General features: G+C 45.8%; 1 protein-coding gene across 1 annotated transcript in view; it reads right to left on the reverse strand.

The window, feature by feature from the left end:
- Positions 1–291: 291 nt before the first annotated feature.
- Positions 292–16,313, reverse strand: part of PNCK (pregnancy up-regulated nonubiquitous CaM kinase) — a 156,760-nt gene continuing 140,738 nt past the window's right edge. The window contains exons 10-13 of the mRNA XM_086940215.1: positions 16,105–16,183; positions 7,395–7,482; positions 5,580–5,699; positions 292–1,551 (exon numbers count right to left, since the gene is read on the reverse strand). Of these exons, the coding sequence (XP_086796341.1) occupies positions 5,601–5,699; positions 7,395–7,482; positions 16,105–16,183 (266 nt within the window). The 3' untranslated portion in view covers positions 292–1,551; positions 5,580–5,600. The remainder of the gene's footprint in view (positions 1,552–5,579; positions 5,700–7,394; positions 7,483–16,104; positions 16,184–16,313) is intronic.

Raw genomic sequence — 16,313 nt, forward strand, 5'->3', positions numbered from 1 at the left:
TGTAATTGTGATCCCTGTGCAAACAGGTGTTTGTGAAAACATCACAATTTAATTGTTCACTTGTAAAAAAAACTGTTAGTCTGCTAGGAATGCACTACCAATTATGACTGCATTTTTTTGAGCAAAAGTACAAAGTGCAGTGAATTTGTTAATCACTGGAACTGCAATGTGTGTGCAAGCTTCCAGGACCTACACGTGAGATTTTGAAAAGTCAATCTGACTTTATGTAGATATGACTCAATGGAGAGTGTAGAGCACATTTTCAAAATGGAGGACTCTGAACACAAATGAGATGTTACAAGTACCTTTATTGTATGGCTGTAAACAAATATAGAGGTTTCACATCTCTTTACCTCCAGCAAACCCTTCACGGTATCACACACGCACGCGCACACACACACACAAACACTCACACACAAACACTCACACATGTGCACACACTCACAACATAGTAATATTGGCCCAAGCGATGCTAGAAGCGGAGGTGAACTTTGCACAGGGCGGCACATGTTCACAAGGAGGTGTACTTTTCACAAGATGGAGACTGGTGCTCCTTCAGCAGTGCACTTTCGTGTACACGCACTAGGAGATCCTCTTCCACAGATGGATACTATCACGAGGAAGAGCACTTGTTCACCAGAAGGGCTGTTCGCACACTTATGCGAGGGAAGGCACAGTTTTACACAGCGATACGCACACCTGCCCACCTTAACCCTGATTGGACAACCATACCTAGTCCTTCTACACACCACCAATATCCCTCAGGATGGCTATTGTGCAGCCAATCAGAACCCCCCTTTGTACCCATGCTTCCCACTGTGTGTGGTCTTCCAATGGATACTTCATGGGTCTTCCACTTGACGCAGATGTTCAAAAGGTGGAGATGGCCCAAACCAGTTCTAACAGGACAAGCTACTGCGAAGATCTGAATAAAAACATGGAGGCTGGTGTGTCAGTTCCTTAGAGCAGCTTATCACAAGCAGTTCCCTCTGAGTGACCTTTCACAGCATACAAGGACTGTTCATGCCATTCAGTATTGATCTTGCCAGTTGTGGGCCATGGGCCCCAAATTACATCTTACGTTCGAATCCTTTTGGCAGGAAAGGTGTGCATTTTATAAAACAAAAAGAACATGACATGGCTTGCTCTCCCACCCCACCTGCTTGGGCATCTGGTCCTTCTCTCCTAAAGATCCCCCAATATCTGAGAGGATGAGCGAGGGCTGCCGTCGGATGTCACCCCACAAGAAGCCCCTTCAGATGGAAGCCGTGGAGACGTTCTTCTGTGCAGTCTCTTTCATGCATCAGGACCTACACCTCTTAAAGAGGAACCCCACAAAGAGGGTGGGAGGCAGAGGTGGGGAGAGAAGCCACAGGTAGGGAGAGAAGAGCTGGTACACAGAATGGGAGCCAGTGAGGGCGGGGTTGGCCAAGCTTCGCCGGCCGTAGACAGCATGCAGACAGGTGTCACCACGAGCTCATGCATGAACATAGCGTCTGACAGGGAGCCCTCAAGGCAGGACTTCTCCATTGTCAAGTCTTCTTCTTCCTCCTGTCGGGGAAGACAAAAATAAGGATTAGCAAGTCCTTCCTGTGTTAGTTAATAAAGAACCAAGGTGGAACCCCACAAAGCCCCAAAACCACCCGTGCCCCTTAGGAACGGAGCAGGAATTGTACAATGACTCCACAGAATCACTAAATCTTAATACCACAAAGCGCCAAGCACCCTCCTCCAGCTGAAGCAAAATGAAAACACGCAGGGGAACCCGCGGCAAATAAAATCACAACTGCTTCCAGATGAGACTACATGTTGTATAGTACCAGCACAATCAAAACAAGCCTGAAAGCCCCCGCAGGAACAGTACGAAACACCCCACTAGTTTCAGCATGGAATGAACCAACACTTAACAAAGTGATCTCCCAACCGCTCCCCAGACAGTTAAACAATGAGATGCCCCATTGATGGCAACACTGAACACAGTAATTCCCCAACCCCTCCTCAGACAGGTAAACAATGGAATATTCCATTGATGTCATCATGGAATGTACCAACACTGATTGACATGACTGCTCAACCCCCATCAGAATGGCAAACAATGAGATACACAAGAGGTATCCTCATTGCATGAATCAAGACTGAACTGACTTGTCAACCTCCACAGCCCTTGAGAGAGGCAAACAATGAGATGCCCCATTGATGTCATCATGAAATGAACCAACACTGAACACAGAAATTCCCCAACCCCTCCTCAGACAGGTAAACAATGGAATATTCCATTGATGTCATCATGGAATGTACCAACACTGAGCCACATGATTCCTCAACTTCCCACAGAGAAGCAAACACTGCCATGCCCTAGACGTGTCCTCATGGACTGAACTAACACGGACCACCATGACTTCTCAACCTCTGCAGCACCCCAAAAAGGCGAACAGGGGAATGTTCCACTGGTGTCACCATAGACTGAACCAACACTGAATGACATGACTCCTCAACCTTCCCTAGAGAAGCAAACCATGAGATATCCTAGAGTTGTCATCATGGTATGAATTAATACTGAACAATATGACTTTTCAGCCCCCCAGACAGGTAAACAATGAGTCACCCATTGATGTTATGTCATGGAATACACCAACACTGAACATAGTGATTCCTCAACCTCACCCTAAGACAAGTACAAAATGGAACACCCCATTGATGTCATTATGGAATGTACCAACATTGAACACAGTGATTCCCCAACCTCTCCCCCAGACAGGAAAGCAGTGGAATGCCCCATTGATGTCATTATGGAATGCACCAACACTGAGCCACATAACTCCTCATACTCCTACAGAGGCACAACCAATGAAATGCCGTAGAAGAGTCATCATGGACTGTACTAACACTTGATGAAGGGAAACAATAGGAATACATTTTAAAGACAAATATCCACAAATATAAAATGTCAAACCCCAATACACACAATACACACATTTCCGATGAGAGATAGTTTTAAACCTATGTAAGTAGTGAACCGGCCTAGGCTAATGTCTGGATGTGCTGAGAAGATAACTGGGTTTTTCAGAAATACATAGGTCACAGTGTACATTAGTTTTGGGAAATACACATAAAATGTTGTACCGTCAATTTACTTGTGCTGAAACACATAAGTAGATTACATTTCTTTGCCGACTCAAACTTGACAGGACTTCAATAATCAAATCAGATGTCACAGAAAAGGTCACCACATCTCTATTTGTTAAAAAAACACCACGAGAGGCCGACAGTAGAAAATAGTTTTGCATTGTCATCGAGCATTGAGCACAGAGTGTAAACAAGGGTGGATTCTGCCTTAGCCAAGCCTGTCGAGAGTATGCTAAAGTCCGATAGGCTAAGCCCAATGACGTCAAACTCGTTTTGCAGAAAAACAAAAATGTGTTTCTATGTTATCACACCCTTATTCTGAGAACTAACCCACAAGAGGGGGCTCCTGCTAAACTTGGACACGTATACAATTCTTGGAAATATTTACAAGGGGCCCGATTCACAGAACTAACTTAAGGCAAAATCCTAAACTTACTACATTTGGTATTCACAGAAGTTAGGATTTTGTCTTAAGTTTGTTTTAAGACAGACTTAAGACAAAATCCTAACTTAAGTCTGTCTTAAGACAAACTTAAGACAAAATCCTAACTTCTGTGAATACCAAAAGTAGTAAGTTTAGTATTTTATCTTAAGTTAGTTCTATGAATCGGACCCTACGTATGTTGGCAAGATCATATCTGCCCAGCTTGCTATTTGCGTCATATAAAAATTTGTAAACCATGTTTTTGGGGCTTTTACAGTATATATACCACTTTGATCTCAGACTGTACCATTTTGTTCTTATTTCTTTTTAGCTTTATTTGCTAAGACACGTCTCCACATGGTCTCCATTGAGCTACTCTGGAGTTACCTGTCTTTAAACTGTACTGAGACCTCCTGCTAACTCAAGGGGGATGAAGCGGATAGAAGCAAGCCCATGCTAAATCCAATATGGAACTACCAAGACCCTGCCCTCATGGTCCCAGCACCTCCCATCACCGCCTGAAACATATCCCAAGATCCTATTAATACAACTCTTTACCACCAGTCAGTGCCAGGAACCCCAAGTCCAACCAATCACGTGTCAACGCAGCCGAGCCTTCTGTGCCACCCCTCCTGTCAACGAGGAAAGAGCATGTGACCCAACTGCGTGGCACAGACTGAGAACATCAACTTTAAATCGGAATTCACAGGCAACAATTTATGTGGAGGACTACAGGAGCAAAGAGCAGACCTATATGCAGCTGCAATGAGGAGGGGCCATCCAAAGAGGCCCCCTTTAGACTGATGCTCTCTGTGCCCCCTGACCTTGCTCCTGTAGTCTCCCTTGTTTCCTACCACCAGGTGACAAGTGTCAAACTCTCAAACTACCTTCACCTGGAGGTCACCCCACATTTGAGTCTCTTACTACTTGAAAGAAAATGACCATGTTGTTGATATGATCCATCCAGATGTGCATCCGGTGCAGGCTGAATTGCAGCAGAGTGTTCTAGCTGGAGGTACTTTCATGGAGAGGAGCCTCCTTAAACCTTTGATGTGTAGGGAGCAGTGCCAGAGACCAGCTCCGGACGAGCTCCCTGCGGCTACCTTCTCTGCCATCCCAGACCGGGGGTCACAGTGTTCTCACAGAGTGATGACGCGCACTCTTGTGAGAGAGTGAGGAAACTTTGTGGAATCACAACCCCCAGCATGTCTCTGCCTCACTGGTTGGTGTTTGTCTGCCATAGAGTATCCACATACCTCTCCTTCCACCAAGCAGACGGCTGCAGACTCTCCATCAGACGAGCACTTGTTTCTTCTCCAAAGCTGCTGCACCGCACATCTGAGGAGTCGCTCTGTGGGAGACGCTGAAGGGGAGATTCCACCCAATCCACCTGTTGGGTGATTGTTGTTCCACCACCAAAAATGGGCGCCCAGATTCTAGTGTCCCTTACACGTCTGAACTGTTTTGCAGCACTTTAGTGACTCTGCACTTTCCATGGTGATCTTTCACAGAGGGAGCTCTGCCACAGGAACCCGGCACCGGACCCCGCAGTGCGTAGAGGAGGCTCCCCTGTGGGTTGGCACAGCAGGTGGGTAGAGTGAGTTCTCCTGGAGGAAGATGCACCATCCATTTCACACTACACGGGGCATGTGCGTGGCCGGAGTCATGGATGGACAAGCAGACGCCCATCACCACATCCCACCATCCTCTAAAGCAGGTGATGAATGATTGAAGGAACGAAGCACAGTGAATGCCAGAGGCGTCTTGGCGCTGTCATCAGTTCCATCAAGGAACAATCCATCAATCAAGGGGCTTGTAAAGCGTGACTACTCACCCGCAAGGGTCTCAAGGCGCTGTGTCACTCCTTGCCAGCCAGAGCAGAGGGCACCTACAGCAATGCCAGTCCTCTTGCTGATAGTAACCTCCTCGTTGAGAGGCCAACAGAAGACTGAGTTCCACTCTGAGACCCCTTCGATGTTGACTCAGTTTGCGACAGGAGGGCATACGAACAAACACAGGAAGTACTCACCTCCCATCAACGTCTCGTGTGCTACTCTCCTGTAGACGCCTCCGCCGGCGCCTCCTCGACATCCGCGCTGTGGCCCATCTTGGAAATATGGCGTAAGAATGACGTGGCGTTGAAGGCGCGCTGCAACAAAGAAAGGAAAGATATTCAGGGGATTGTCCTTGTTACAGTTGGACTGACAGGCAGTGTGAGTACTTTGAGGTGGCTTTTGGGTTGCTGACCACCTTCCCAAGATTGCCTCTCCGACATAGGAATGTAGAAACATTGTGCATGCACTAGAGGGTGGAAGTCCTGGTGCAGGCGCCAAGTGTGACTATCTCTGTGCCGCTGCTAGGCAGCCAGGCTGTCTCTTTCTGCCCTTCCTGCTGAGGTCTGTGTTGCAGAAGTCTGTGTTCTAGTGTTGGGCTGACATCGCATAGAGAGGCGTCATCGAGCTATTGTGAGTTGGGGCTTCTTGAGCTGTGAGGTACAGTTTTATAAAGGGACGGGAGGGGGAGGAGTCTTCCTAAGTGACCTCTTGCGACAGAGACAGCGTCAGCCTTCCTTCCGTGAGACGTCTGAGAATACCCGTGCTCACTTTGCCACTGGATGCAAGCTAGCCTGGCTGATGAGGGGTGTTACCCTGAAACCGGTCCCAGGATGCTTATTTCTGGTCCAGGGAATACTTGGTTTGGCAGTTCGGGCTGGGCTGTTCCCATGAGACACGAGGTAAGACTAATTCGCATATGGCTGGGTCTGAACTGGGGTGGTAAAGTGGGCTAAAGAACGATGATGGATTCAACCCAGATCTGTGACTGGTGGTGAGTGTTTGCTACTTTCAACACTCCATCCATCATCTCCTTGTATTTGCTTTGTTCGCCCTAAGTTGGCAGGGTTTGCCCAGACGTGGGCCCCTTGCTCACTTTGCCACTGGATTCAAGCAAGCCGGGCTGATGAGGGTTGTTACCCCGAAACCAATCCCAGGATGGTTATTTCTAGTCCAGGGATGACTTGGCAGTTCGGACTCGACTAATCCCGTGAGACACAGGGTCATGACTGATTTGCATATTGCTGTGGCTGAACTTGGGTGGCAAAGTGAGCTAATGAACAATGACGTTTCAACCCAAATCTGTGACTCGGGTGAGTGTCTGAAAAGTTTCAGTGATCCGTCCGTCATCCCCTTGTGTTTGCTTAATACATAAATATATTCGTACCATCTCAATATGTTGGTTGTCAGTATTTTTGCGGTGTTATTATGGTAACATGATATTAAAGCCCGAGTGTTCTGTCATTTAATGATCCACAGGACAGGTTACCTTCCTTCCACCCTCTAAAGAGAGCAAACCTCCTTGGATCAATATTACACATTTTGGTCATATTTATCTGGAACATCATTGTTGTCTCCTAGAGCGCTTGGAAGCCTTCATTGCCTTCCTCTCTCATTTCAGGTCTCAGCTGACTTGGGATAAGGGCCCCTAGAATGCTCTGGGGACCCTAACTTTTCACATCTCCCTCCAACCAGGAGACTTTACTCAAAATAAGCGACAAACAGTCTTCAGCAATGGTCATCATTTGGCAATGGTTACAGAGACAGCGTGGCCATCACTCATTTTACACACAAGAGGGTAGGTGGCCCTTCCACCACCTCCACAACCTTCCGGATCCTTCAGTGGGTCATCAAGAGCAGACATAGAGCGTCCATTAGGGCCCCAGCCACGTATACCACTGGGGGTGATGTCCAGGAACCAAGAGATCACGGTACCCACGCCCCCTGGCACTTCTACGCTGCTCACCCACCTACCTTCCCCTGTCCCTCATGCAACTCCCTTTCACACTCACCTTCCACTGGGTCCGTGCGAAGTTCTTCTGGATCTGTTCACTGACGGATCCGTGGATGTCCCTCTCGAGAGCGGTGTCACCAGAGATCCTGTGGAGAGAGAGGTGAAAGGGCAGAATCATGCCAACCATTTGTGCCCAGGTGCAGGGCAGTGCCCTCTGCACCTGCAGGAGGACAACACCTGAATCCATCTCACCAAACTACCAGATCATAATGGATTATAAAAGGAAAGCGCATCCTGGAGCAAGATGCCTCCAGCGGCTGAGACTCCTCTTTTCCCATTAGCGATGCCTTTGAGGTCTCGCCTGTGATCACTTGGCGCTATCAATGCTTTTATGCCTCGGTCTTTAGTAATACTGTGTGTACTCCTATAAGAATCATGATTAGGGCTCCCGGTTTTATGGTGTTTTTTTCTTTTTTTTACATTTCCGTCTGTATTTATCCATATTTATTTTTTGACAATTTTATCTGTATTTCTCCATATTTATTATGGGTTTTGTGAAAAAAATAAAATTGAAACTGGTATATATTCCCATATTTATTTAACCAATAAATATGCAGTCAAGCTTGAATGCATGCCAGGTTTCAGTGATATGAACACCTGCAGAAGATAAATGAATGCACTTATATAAAAATATGGAAAATTTCGGTATCAGCCTTGCGCATATCTACTGCTGTTTAAACCTCTTTACTAAAATTCCTTTATTTTTTAACCCCCTTATCTATCAACTCCACACAGTTATTGACCTGGCAGCCAGGGCAAAGTGTATTTAGAATCACACAAAAATCACCCAATTTCCGTTTTTATCCACATTTAAAAAAAATACAGGCAAGAAAATAAATGGATTTCTGTCTGTATTTATCTGTAAAAATCACAGAAAACAGGAAGCCTTAATCATGATTAAGCCTGATTTGTGGTGCATGAGGCGTGATGGTAGAGGGGCGCTTATGGTATTATGGATTCAACAACATAAATTTAGAGACCCCTCTCCCCGGGTCTCGCATCTCAATTCTTTGGATGGACCAGGGGGCGTCCTCAATTGGAAGGAAGCGTGTATGATGGGGACACAGGTAGTGGAGAGAACCTGACCCCTGGTCCATCCATAGAGGTGAAATGCTAGACCCGAGAAAGATGGGTCTTCGGGCATGCAGATCTACACACCTGACCACTAGTTAGAAATCCAGTATATTTATAAGCTTCACACATCTCTGATCAATACTTTGCTGCCCCTTGGTATTAGAGAGGTCTATACAGTCCTGATGAATGTCAAAACGCTTCGATAGAGGGTGCTTGCTGGGCAGAAACGTGTCGAACTCTCTGCGAGGGTAGAATTAATCCCACCTTCCATTAACATACCAGTGGGGATGTAAGAAAACGTTTTCTTTGTCTTAAACTATATCCGCTCCCCTCCTCACTACACCCCCTAACAGAATACCCAGTATTGCTCTCCAGGAAGCACCCACTCTGCTACCACCCTTGATAAGTCCTCATATGCTCCCCTGCAGCTACTCTAACTCGCACCAGGATCGACCGGTGACAGGAGGGGCCCGATGACGAAGCACGCCACCAAAAGGTTACTGAGCACTTCTCGTCCTATAAATAAAAGTCCCTATATTTATTTTCATCTGCTGTCATGTCTCTGCGGACCCCCAAGTCCTGAGCAAGGGGTATTTTTCTGGTCACTTTCTAACCATTGAGACATTTGTATCCGCCGACCACTAACCACCTCTATTTGATTTTTTCAAATTTACTACTTTGAAGATGTCCTGTACTTCATAGTACCGACAACAGATTAATTCATTTTAGCACATTTATACAGGACCTATGTGCTGGTTTTTGGATCCTAAACTTTTTAAACCATATTTTGGATATGACACCAAACTGAAGGAGATTATAGAAAAGATAAACATGATACTCGACTATCTATAAAATGACTTCTTGTCTCTCTCTTTTGCAGTGTGAGACCCTCGCTTAGAAGAGTGTGGTAATGCGGCATCCACAGGAAGACGTCAGATTTCCTGTCTGTCTCCCTGTGTGTTCTCGAATCAATCTGAGAGTAGGGTCAAGGAGTGGTCCTGAAGGTAGAGTATTTACTGGCTCGGGCAGGGATGCAAAGCTGGTGAAAAAAGGTTGCATGCTAGGCTGCCACGTGGTGGTCTGTACACATGTTCAGGTCTCGCCTTTTCCATTGGAAAATGGCAAGAATTCAAGTGCTCAAAATACTCTTGAAACCAAGGGTTTTTTGGTGCGGTTTTCTTTGAGTTCACGTGAATCACGTGACCAAACAAGCACGCGCATCAGCCTCCCTCCCTCCCTCCTAATTGCATTTTTTCACGGCCGCCACCACATCAAAGGGCTTCTCCCAGTGCCTGCCAGGACACAGAGATAAGAAGCCCCGGGCAGCTGACAAAATGATTTCGCTTCGAACAAAGGACGACAGTCTGTAAACGTTTGTAAACCGAAATAAAACATTGCTGTTAATTCCTGTACAGAAAACAAGGTTTCACGCATCTCTTAAACACACTGAAGTACCACGGCAGACACTGACACGTGTAATGATGACATCAAGTTCCCCTCTGCGTATTCTAATTTCAACATTATAGTTTATTAGGCAGTTTAATACCACCACAACATCGGTATGCCCCTCTTAACATATAAAATTGTTATTAAACTTATATTCGTTAAAACATTCACTTTAATACATTCAATAACAAGAACCTTTTTTTTTATTTTACTTATTTTGTGTGGCTTTATTCTTTTTCTCATGCCTGTGAAAAAGACATAAAGTGATAAATAGAACAAACCAAACCGAGCGTATGCACACAAAAATACACTGAGCGCTGCAATTGTATATCTGGCTTAAGCAGGGGTTTCTACTATTTATTCTTAGGGAATTGGAAATGAGGACATTACAGGGAAGACAGATGCAAATATACAAGTTTAAAAGAAGGCGAAGGGGCGCCTGCGGTTGCGCATACACCCATATCGTTAGACCGGTGACGTAGGCACAAATAATCGAAGTGATGCCAAACTAAGTGCATGTAAACGGAAGCGGTTGCAATTTCAAAGAAGAGGCACTGAGAACATTTCAATGAAGTTCACCCAGGACTTCAAAGGAGCAGGCGCTTTCTACAAAAAAAAAAGCGTGCGTGGAGGGCACAGATAGGCAAATGTTTGATGCTGCTGAAAAGGGGTGCGGAGGGCGTCGTGCATTTGACAGGCATGTGCTCATTGTCATGCCCGTGCCTGCTGCCCCTGGATGCAGGTGAAGCGCCCCGGACTTCCTGTGATGTGGGGTCTTCCCGTGGGAGCGCGGGCCTTGCATGCGCTGCCCCTCCCCGGCAGCGCGCTGTATTGTCATGCTCTCCGCGCGCCTCCTGTGAGGAGGTGACACCTCTGATAGCGGCCGGGTGTGTAGGAGGGGAGGCGCCAGCGAGTCTCACCTGTATTGGCATGCAGCAGTCGGGCGCCTCCTACAGAAGCAGGGTTTGGCACCTCTGCGCCTGCTGGCAAACAGTGAGAAAGCGGGTGCGTTGAAACACCGGTGTGTGATACATTGTCATTTAGAAATCGAGGCTGACGTATCTCTGGAGCGCCTCCGTTGCATAACGAAGAGAAAGGCAACAGTGCCATCTAGCGGGCATGCATCTTATTAACTATTAACATGCAGGTAGAAAGCATCATTGTTTGGAGCGCACCTTTCAGTTGACAGCTTCTTTCGGGCATACATGACTTGCTGCACTTTTGGGGTAATTTGCAGGCCACAAGCGTGACATTCTGCAAATCCAGATCAGCCTTCAATACACTGGTCTACTCAGTACCATCACAACGACTAAAGCAAACTTCTAGTTGCAAAGCTCTCTGGTACTAAAAAGACAATTTGTTAATAAGTGAAGGAAGTGCCAAGGAGATTAAATGAATTCCCCATTTGTGACAGAGCAGATCGATATCTGAGGCGGCAGGATAGCTTACAGAGATGAATACCCTCTTCTGAAACACGCAGAAACGTTCAGGTTACAAGCTCGAATCCGGAGGGGAGTAGAGTAGCTGCCATTAAATTGGGGCGCGCTATAAACCAAGTTATTTTACCAGTAGCGAAGCGTGCTTGGTGGATGGCGCTGTTATAAGCCTGTAAGGACCACAGCCTCCTTGGATTTTAAGTGATCTTGAATGACAGCTCAGCGAGTTTACTCATTTAAATACAACCTGCAATCTTCGAGTGCTGGTTTTTAGGTCTCGCCTTTTCCATTCCGAAGGAATGGAAAATGGCGAGAATTCAAGTGCTCAAAATACTCATGAAACCAAGGGTTTTTTGGTGCGGTTTTCTTTGAGTTCACGTGAATCACGTGACCAAACAAGCACGCGCATCACCCTCCCTCCCTCCCTCCTAATTGCATTTTTTCACGGCCGCCACCACATCAAAGGGCTTCTCCCAGCGTGTGCTCTGCGGCTTCTCCTCCCCTAATTATTCATGGCTGGCCGGCTGTACTTTCAGTTTCCCGGCCGCTCTTGTTAAAAGTAGGAATGCAGGCTTTCTGCCCACCTTCCCTCTAAACCTTCTTTCTTAAGCTCTTGTTGTCTATCTTTATCAGTGCCTGTCAGTGTCCATGTTGTAGTTACCCACTCCATAAATAACTATTCTAGTAAGAACCTCCTCGATTACTGTGCCACTCCCGAGAATGTAAATTACAAAAGGCGAAAGCTCAGACTTCGTAGTTATATAATTTCCTGTATAGAGCACAAGTTCCGCATTCTTTTAAAAAACGCCCAAAACAAGCCGCTTCCCACATAACAACAAGGACTGATTAAACATGCTTTGCATAGTGTCCTGCCCGAAAAATGTGCTGCTTCTGTCATTGTATCTAGATAAATAATACAACGAGTAACAATCCACATACAACAAGCCTGGACTATTAGCTTTGGCATTTTTTCTTAGCTGCTTAAGCTAAATAAGCCACAACTGTGGCTTTGTTGTACATAACATTGAAAATGGTTCAGTTCTGGTTTTAATCTTTTAGGCACTTAACGTGGTGGCAGAACTTGTAAGTGCCAGAGGATCTGAAGGCGCACATAAAACAGAAATAAATACATGTAACTAAAAACATGTTTTCAAGCGTTTCCCAACATATATTATGATTCAGAACTCCTCTGAAGTCTGTGATGAGGTTATTACAGACTACGAGGATAGGTATAGAAAATAGATACCTCCCCTTCGGGGACAAGAATAAACAAAAGATTAATAAATACATTGTTCTATATTGCCCATTTAGTTATTGGATCTGACATGTCCAAGTAGATTTCAAATGAATAAGTGGCAATAGTAACATATTTGTTTAGTATGAACAATGTTTCAGATTGCCAAGTTATTGAGCATATTTATGGCCATAAGATACGGCCATTGGCTACATATTTTTTTGCGGCTTGCATTCTTTTTTTCTACTATTCAGGGGTGCTGTAATTGTATTAACTAGGGCTGTGAATCTGAATTCTGTCTACAGCTGAGCGATGATCATAACTTTGCAAACCTGGCAGAATTTTAAACACAGTTTGTGGAAACATTTCTAGCAAAATCTAGTTCTCCCTCAACAAATCTCTTCAGTGCTAATCTTTTCTCAAGCAAAGCTTGTGCTTTGCAAGTTTTTCACCTACTTTTGACTTTTATTAAGCCAAAAATACAATCCTGAAGAATGTGTAGGAAATGTTCCCTGACTTCCTCAGCCCCTCGTAAATGTTGCAAAACAAATGGGCCGGCCCACACTTCTGCTTCATTAAATATCTGAAGGCTGGCTGGTCTATTCGACGAAAGAGCTCCAGAGAATGCAATGCTCCCTGAGGGGTGGAGTAAAATAAACGGATTGGTTAGTGATGAAGAAGGTAATGGGTGCGCAGACGATGCATTTTGTGCAGCAACAAAAGCTACTCTCCAGACCAACGCGCTGTCAACATGCATAACAAAAGGAGCAGCTACTTCTAGGACCACTGTGTAAGTACGTTTAGGCCTTCGTGGAGGAAAGCACAATTCAAATGCTACAACACCCATTTTTTTTTTTTGCGGCTCGCTCGCTCCGTCCCCCTTTCCTCTTTTTGGCGGGATTTGAAGCTAGGGTAACGCCTCCCTGGGACACATGGGGTGGAAACGTGCCAGTGGGTCTGTTATTTGGTTTAAATACATATCCCCTGGATCGCCTTCATTTGCATCAAAAAGTAACAAGTGTGCAACGGGGGAGGGGTTAAGGTAAACCCCCACCGATATCTAGAGGGAGGGGAGTGAGGTTAGAAGAAGGGGAATGCCACTGCAGAAAGGTCTAACTGAAAATAAAGCATCAGACAGCTAGCGGCATTACCTCTGGACAGCCATTCCCACTTGTTTCTTTTTGGCTACTTTTGAACGGGGAAATATATATATATTTGACCCAGGTACTAAAAAAAATATATAGAGTTCTCTCTCTCCGTCCCCACACGTTTTCCATTGACAGTTGGCTGCTTCTCTTAAAGACCTGGGGGAGGGCAGACTGAAGTCGTTAAGCAAAGAAAACAAGCACTGGAGTTACCAATAGGTTTCGCATTTGGAAAGTTGGAGCTATTGGTTTTGTAAATGACATTTTATATTTATATATTGTTATTGACAATGCCAATAACGATATATAAATATAAAATGTCATTTACAAAACCAATAGCTCCAACTTTCCTACTGCGAGACCTATTGGCTACGCCAGTGCTTGTTTTTTTTATAACCTCTGTGACAGACCTCCATGTAATTCAGGGTGGTATCTGATGGCGCTGAAGAGAAGTGTCCCCACCAGGCTGGGTGGCCTCTCCTCCCAAGAACACTTGTAATCACATTTGATCTGGGGGCATTCAAGGCGATGAACCTAAGGGTGACAAGAAGAAGGGATGCTGTAATGGGGAGGAGAGATTGTGGCAAAGTGAATTGAAAAGGAGAAGGAGTCAAGGGGTTGGGGGCAAAGGTGAGGTAGGGGATGGGTCCTCGGCTACCAAAGAGAGCTTCTCATCTACCCAAGACATCCCTTGCTGTACTGGAAGAGAAGCACTGCTGTAACTGGGGTAAATGCAAAGGGATGTAGTCTGTCTGCCACTGCTGTAGCAGAAGTGGTTTCTCTCAACCTGTTCACATGGAATGCATCTCCCTAAGTTGCCTCCCCTATGTTTCTCATAAGGGACAACCCACCTTCCTAAATAATATACTCAGAAACGTGGCTAGGTTGCACTTTGCGCAAAACCAATATATAGATAACAGGAACTCTCTCAAAAGGTGCTCCAGGGAGCAATATAGGAACGGCCACCCACATCCCAAACAGCCTCTGAGATCAAGGGACACTGAGTATACACAATATAGAAGATTATCGCTTCCGAGCAAAAGACCATTTAACATTCACAAGTAAACCATATCAGGTCAGTCCAATAAATTCCCAAACACAAAATTTACTCAAGATAAGTGTTCCTCTTTATTTTCTTATTTTATTTTTTGGTTCTTGTCAACGCTGTAGTTACATTGTACAGGCATTCACAGTAAGTAATTTGTTGTAGGTGACATCGCCAAAAATAACCAGTAGCCGACACGTGTTTCGTCTCGGGGAAATTCACCCGACGACTTCCTCAGGGATAGCACAAAATCTCTGAAAGCAAGTGCACCACTTTCCAGGTAATACCTGTGTGTGGTCCCGTATAATATGGGTCTAAAAAAAAATGTAAACAGAACATATCCTGCAGCCTTCTGACGGTCTCCATAGCTGAGATATCTTGACCGGACTCGCAATATGGTCCAAATAGATATATGTAAAGTAATTTTCAGGAAAAGGAGAGTACTCCCGCCATCAGCGTGGGTTCTAATATCAGTGGGAAAAAAAGCCTCCTTCCTGTACGGAGCACCATCCAAACGCACCATGTCAGAGCCGTGACCTACTATGCTGCACCCACGTACTCTTAAAGCAGCCCGGACTCCCAATGAAGTTGGCTGCCCTTGAGATGATTCCATGTTGGGCCGTTAAACACTGCCCTGTTCATGTTGTTTTGATAGAACGCAAACACCTCCTCCAAGATGCCAATTTCTGGCAGTGAATCACCTGTTAGAGCAACACAAGTCTGAATGAGTCTGGACTCGCCATCTATGGAACCCCATATGGAGAAGAAGTCAGTATTTTGGAGGGAGAGAAGAATCCCCTATCTTTGAGTTGACCTTCCCCACCATGGTTACCCTGAAGCACTGGTCCTAATAACAGCCTCTGCCACAGTTACCCCGAAGCGCTGGTCTCAAGCACAGCATCCACCACGGTTACCCCGAAGTGCTGCTACTAAGGACAAGCACCTCACCAGCACTTCACCCGTGCTCGGCACCTCCCTGAGGTTCACTGGTTCTGGGGCTTCCTGGGAGGATGGGATTTGCACGTTGCTGCCATTTAAGATTAATTCTAGTTGCACTGACCCTAGGCTGCTAGCCATACTGTCCACACTCTGAGAGGGCCTATAGACACATGCATGTGTACAATGCCCAATGAGACCCACCACCATCAGCAGAGACATGCCCAGGCAGTTTTCCAAAGTTGCTTTGAACAATAGCTAGTCATGAGTCTAGAACTCTTAGGAAACAAGACCCAACATGTCCTCTCAGGCCGGTGACTCCTGAACAGCCATGCCAGTGTGACCAAGAGATGTCTATTCAGGACGCCCATGAGACAGCAGTGTGAACTCACCATGGGTGCTGTAAAGCTTGCTCGCACGTCAGCCTCTTCTCCGGGTCTCGCTCCAGTAGGTGTCGAATGAAATCTTTGGCTAGAAAAAGAAAGACAAAACTCATCTTAGGATGTTCTGATTTGGGGATAGAATATACCCTCTTCCCTCTGGAACTGCAGTAGAGTCAGCATCCTCCTCACTGCCTCCGAGGAGTGACCTCCCTCCAGCC

Source organism: Lissotriton vulgaris, chromosome 10 (genome assembly GCF_964263255.1).
Source record: "Lissotriton vulgaris chromosome 10, aLisVul1.2, whole genome shotgun sequence".
Classification (NCBI taxonomy): Eukaryota; Metazoa; Chordata; class Amphibia; order Caudata; family Salamandridae; genus Lissotriton; species Lissotriton vulgaris.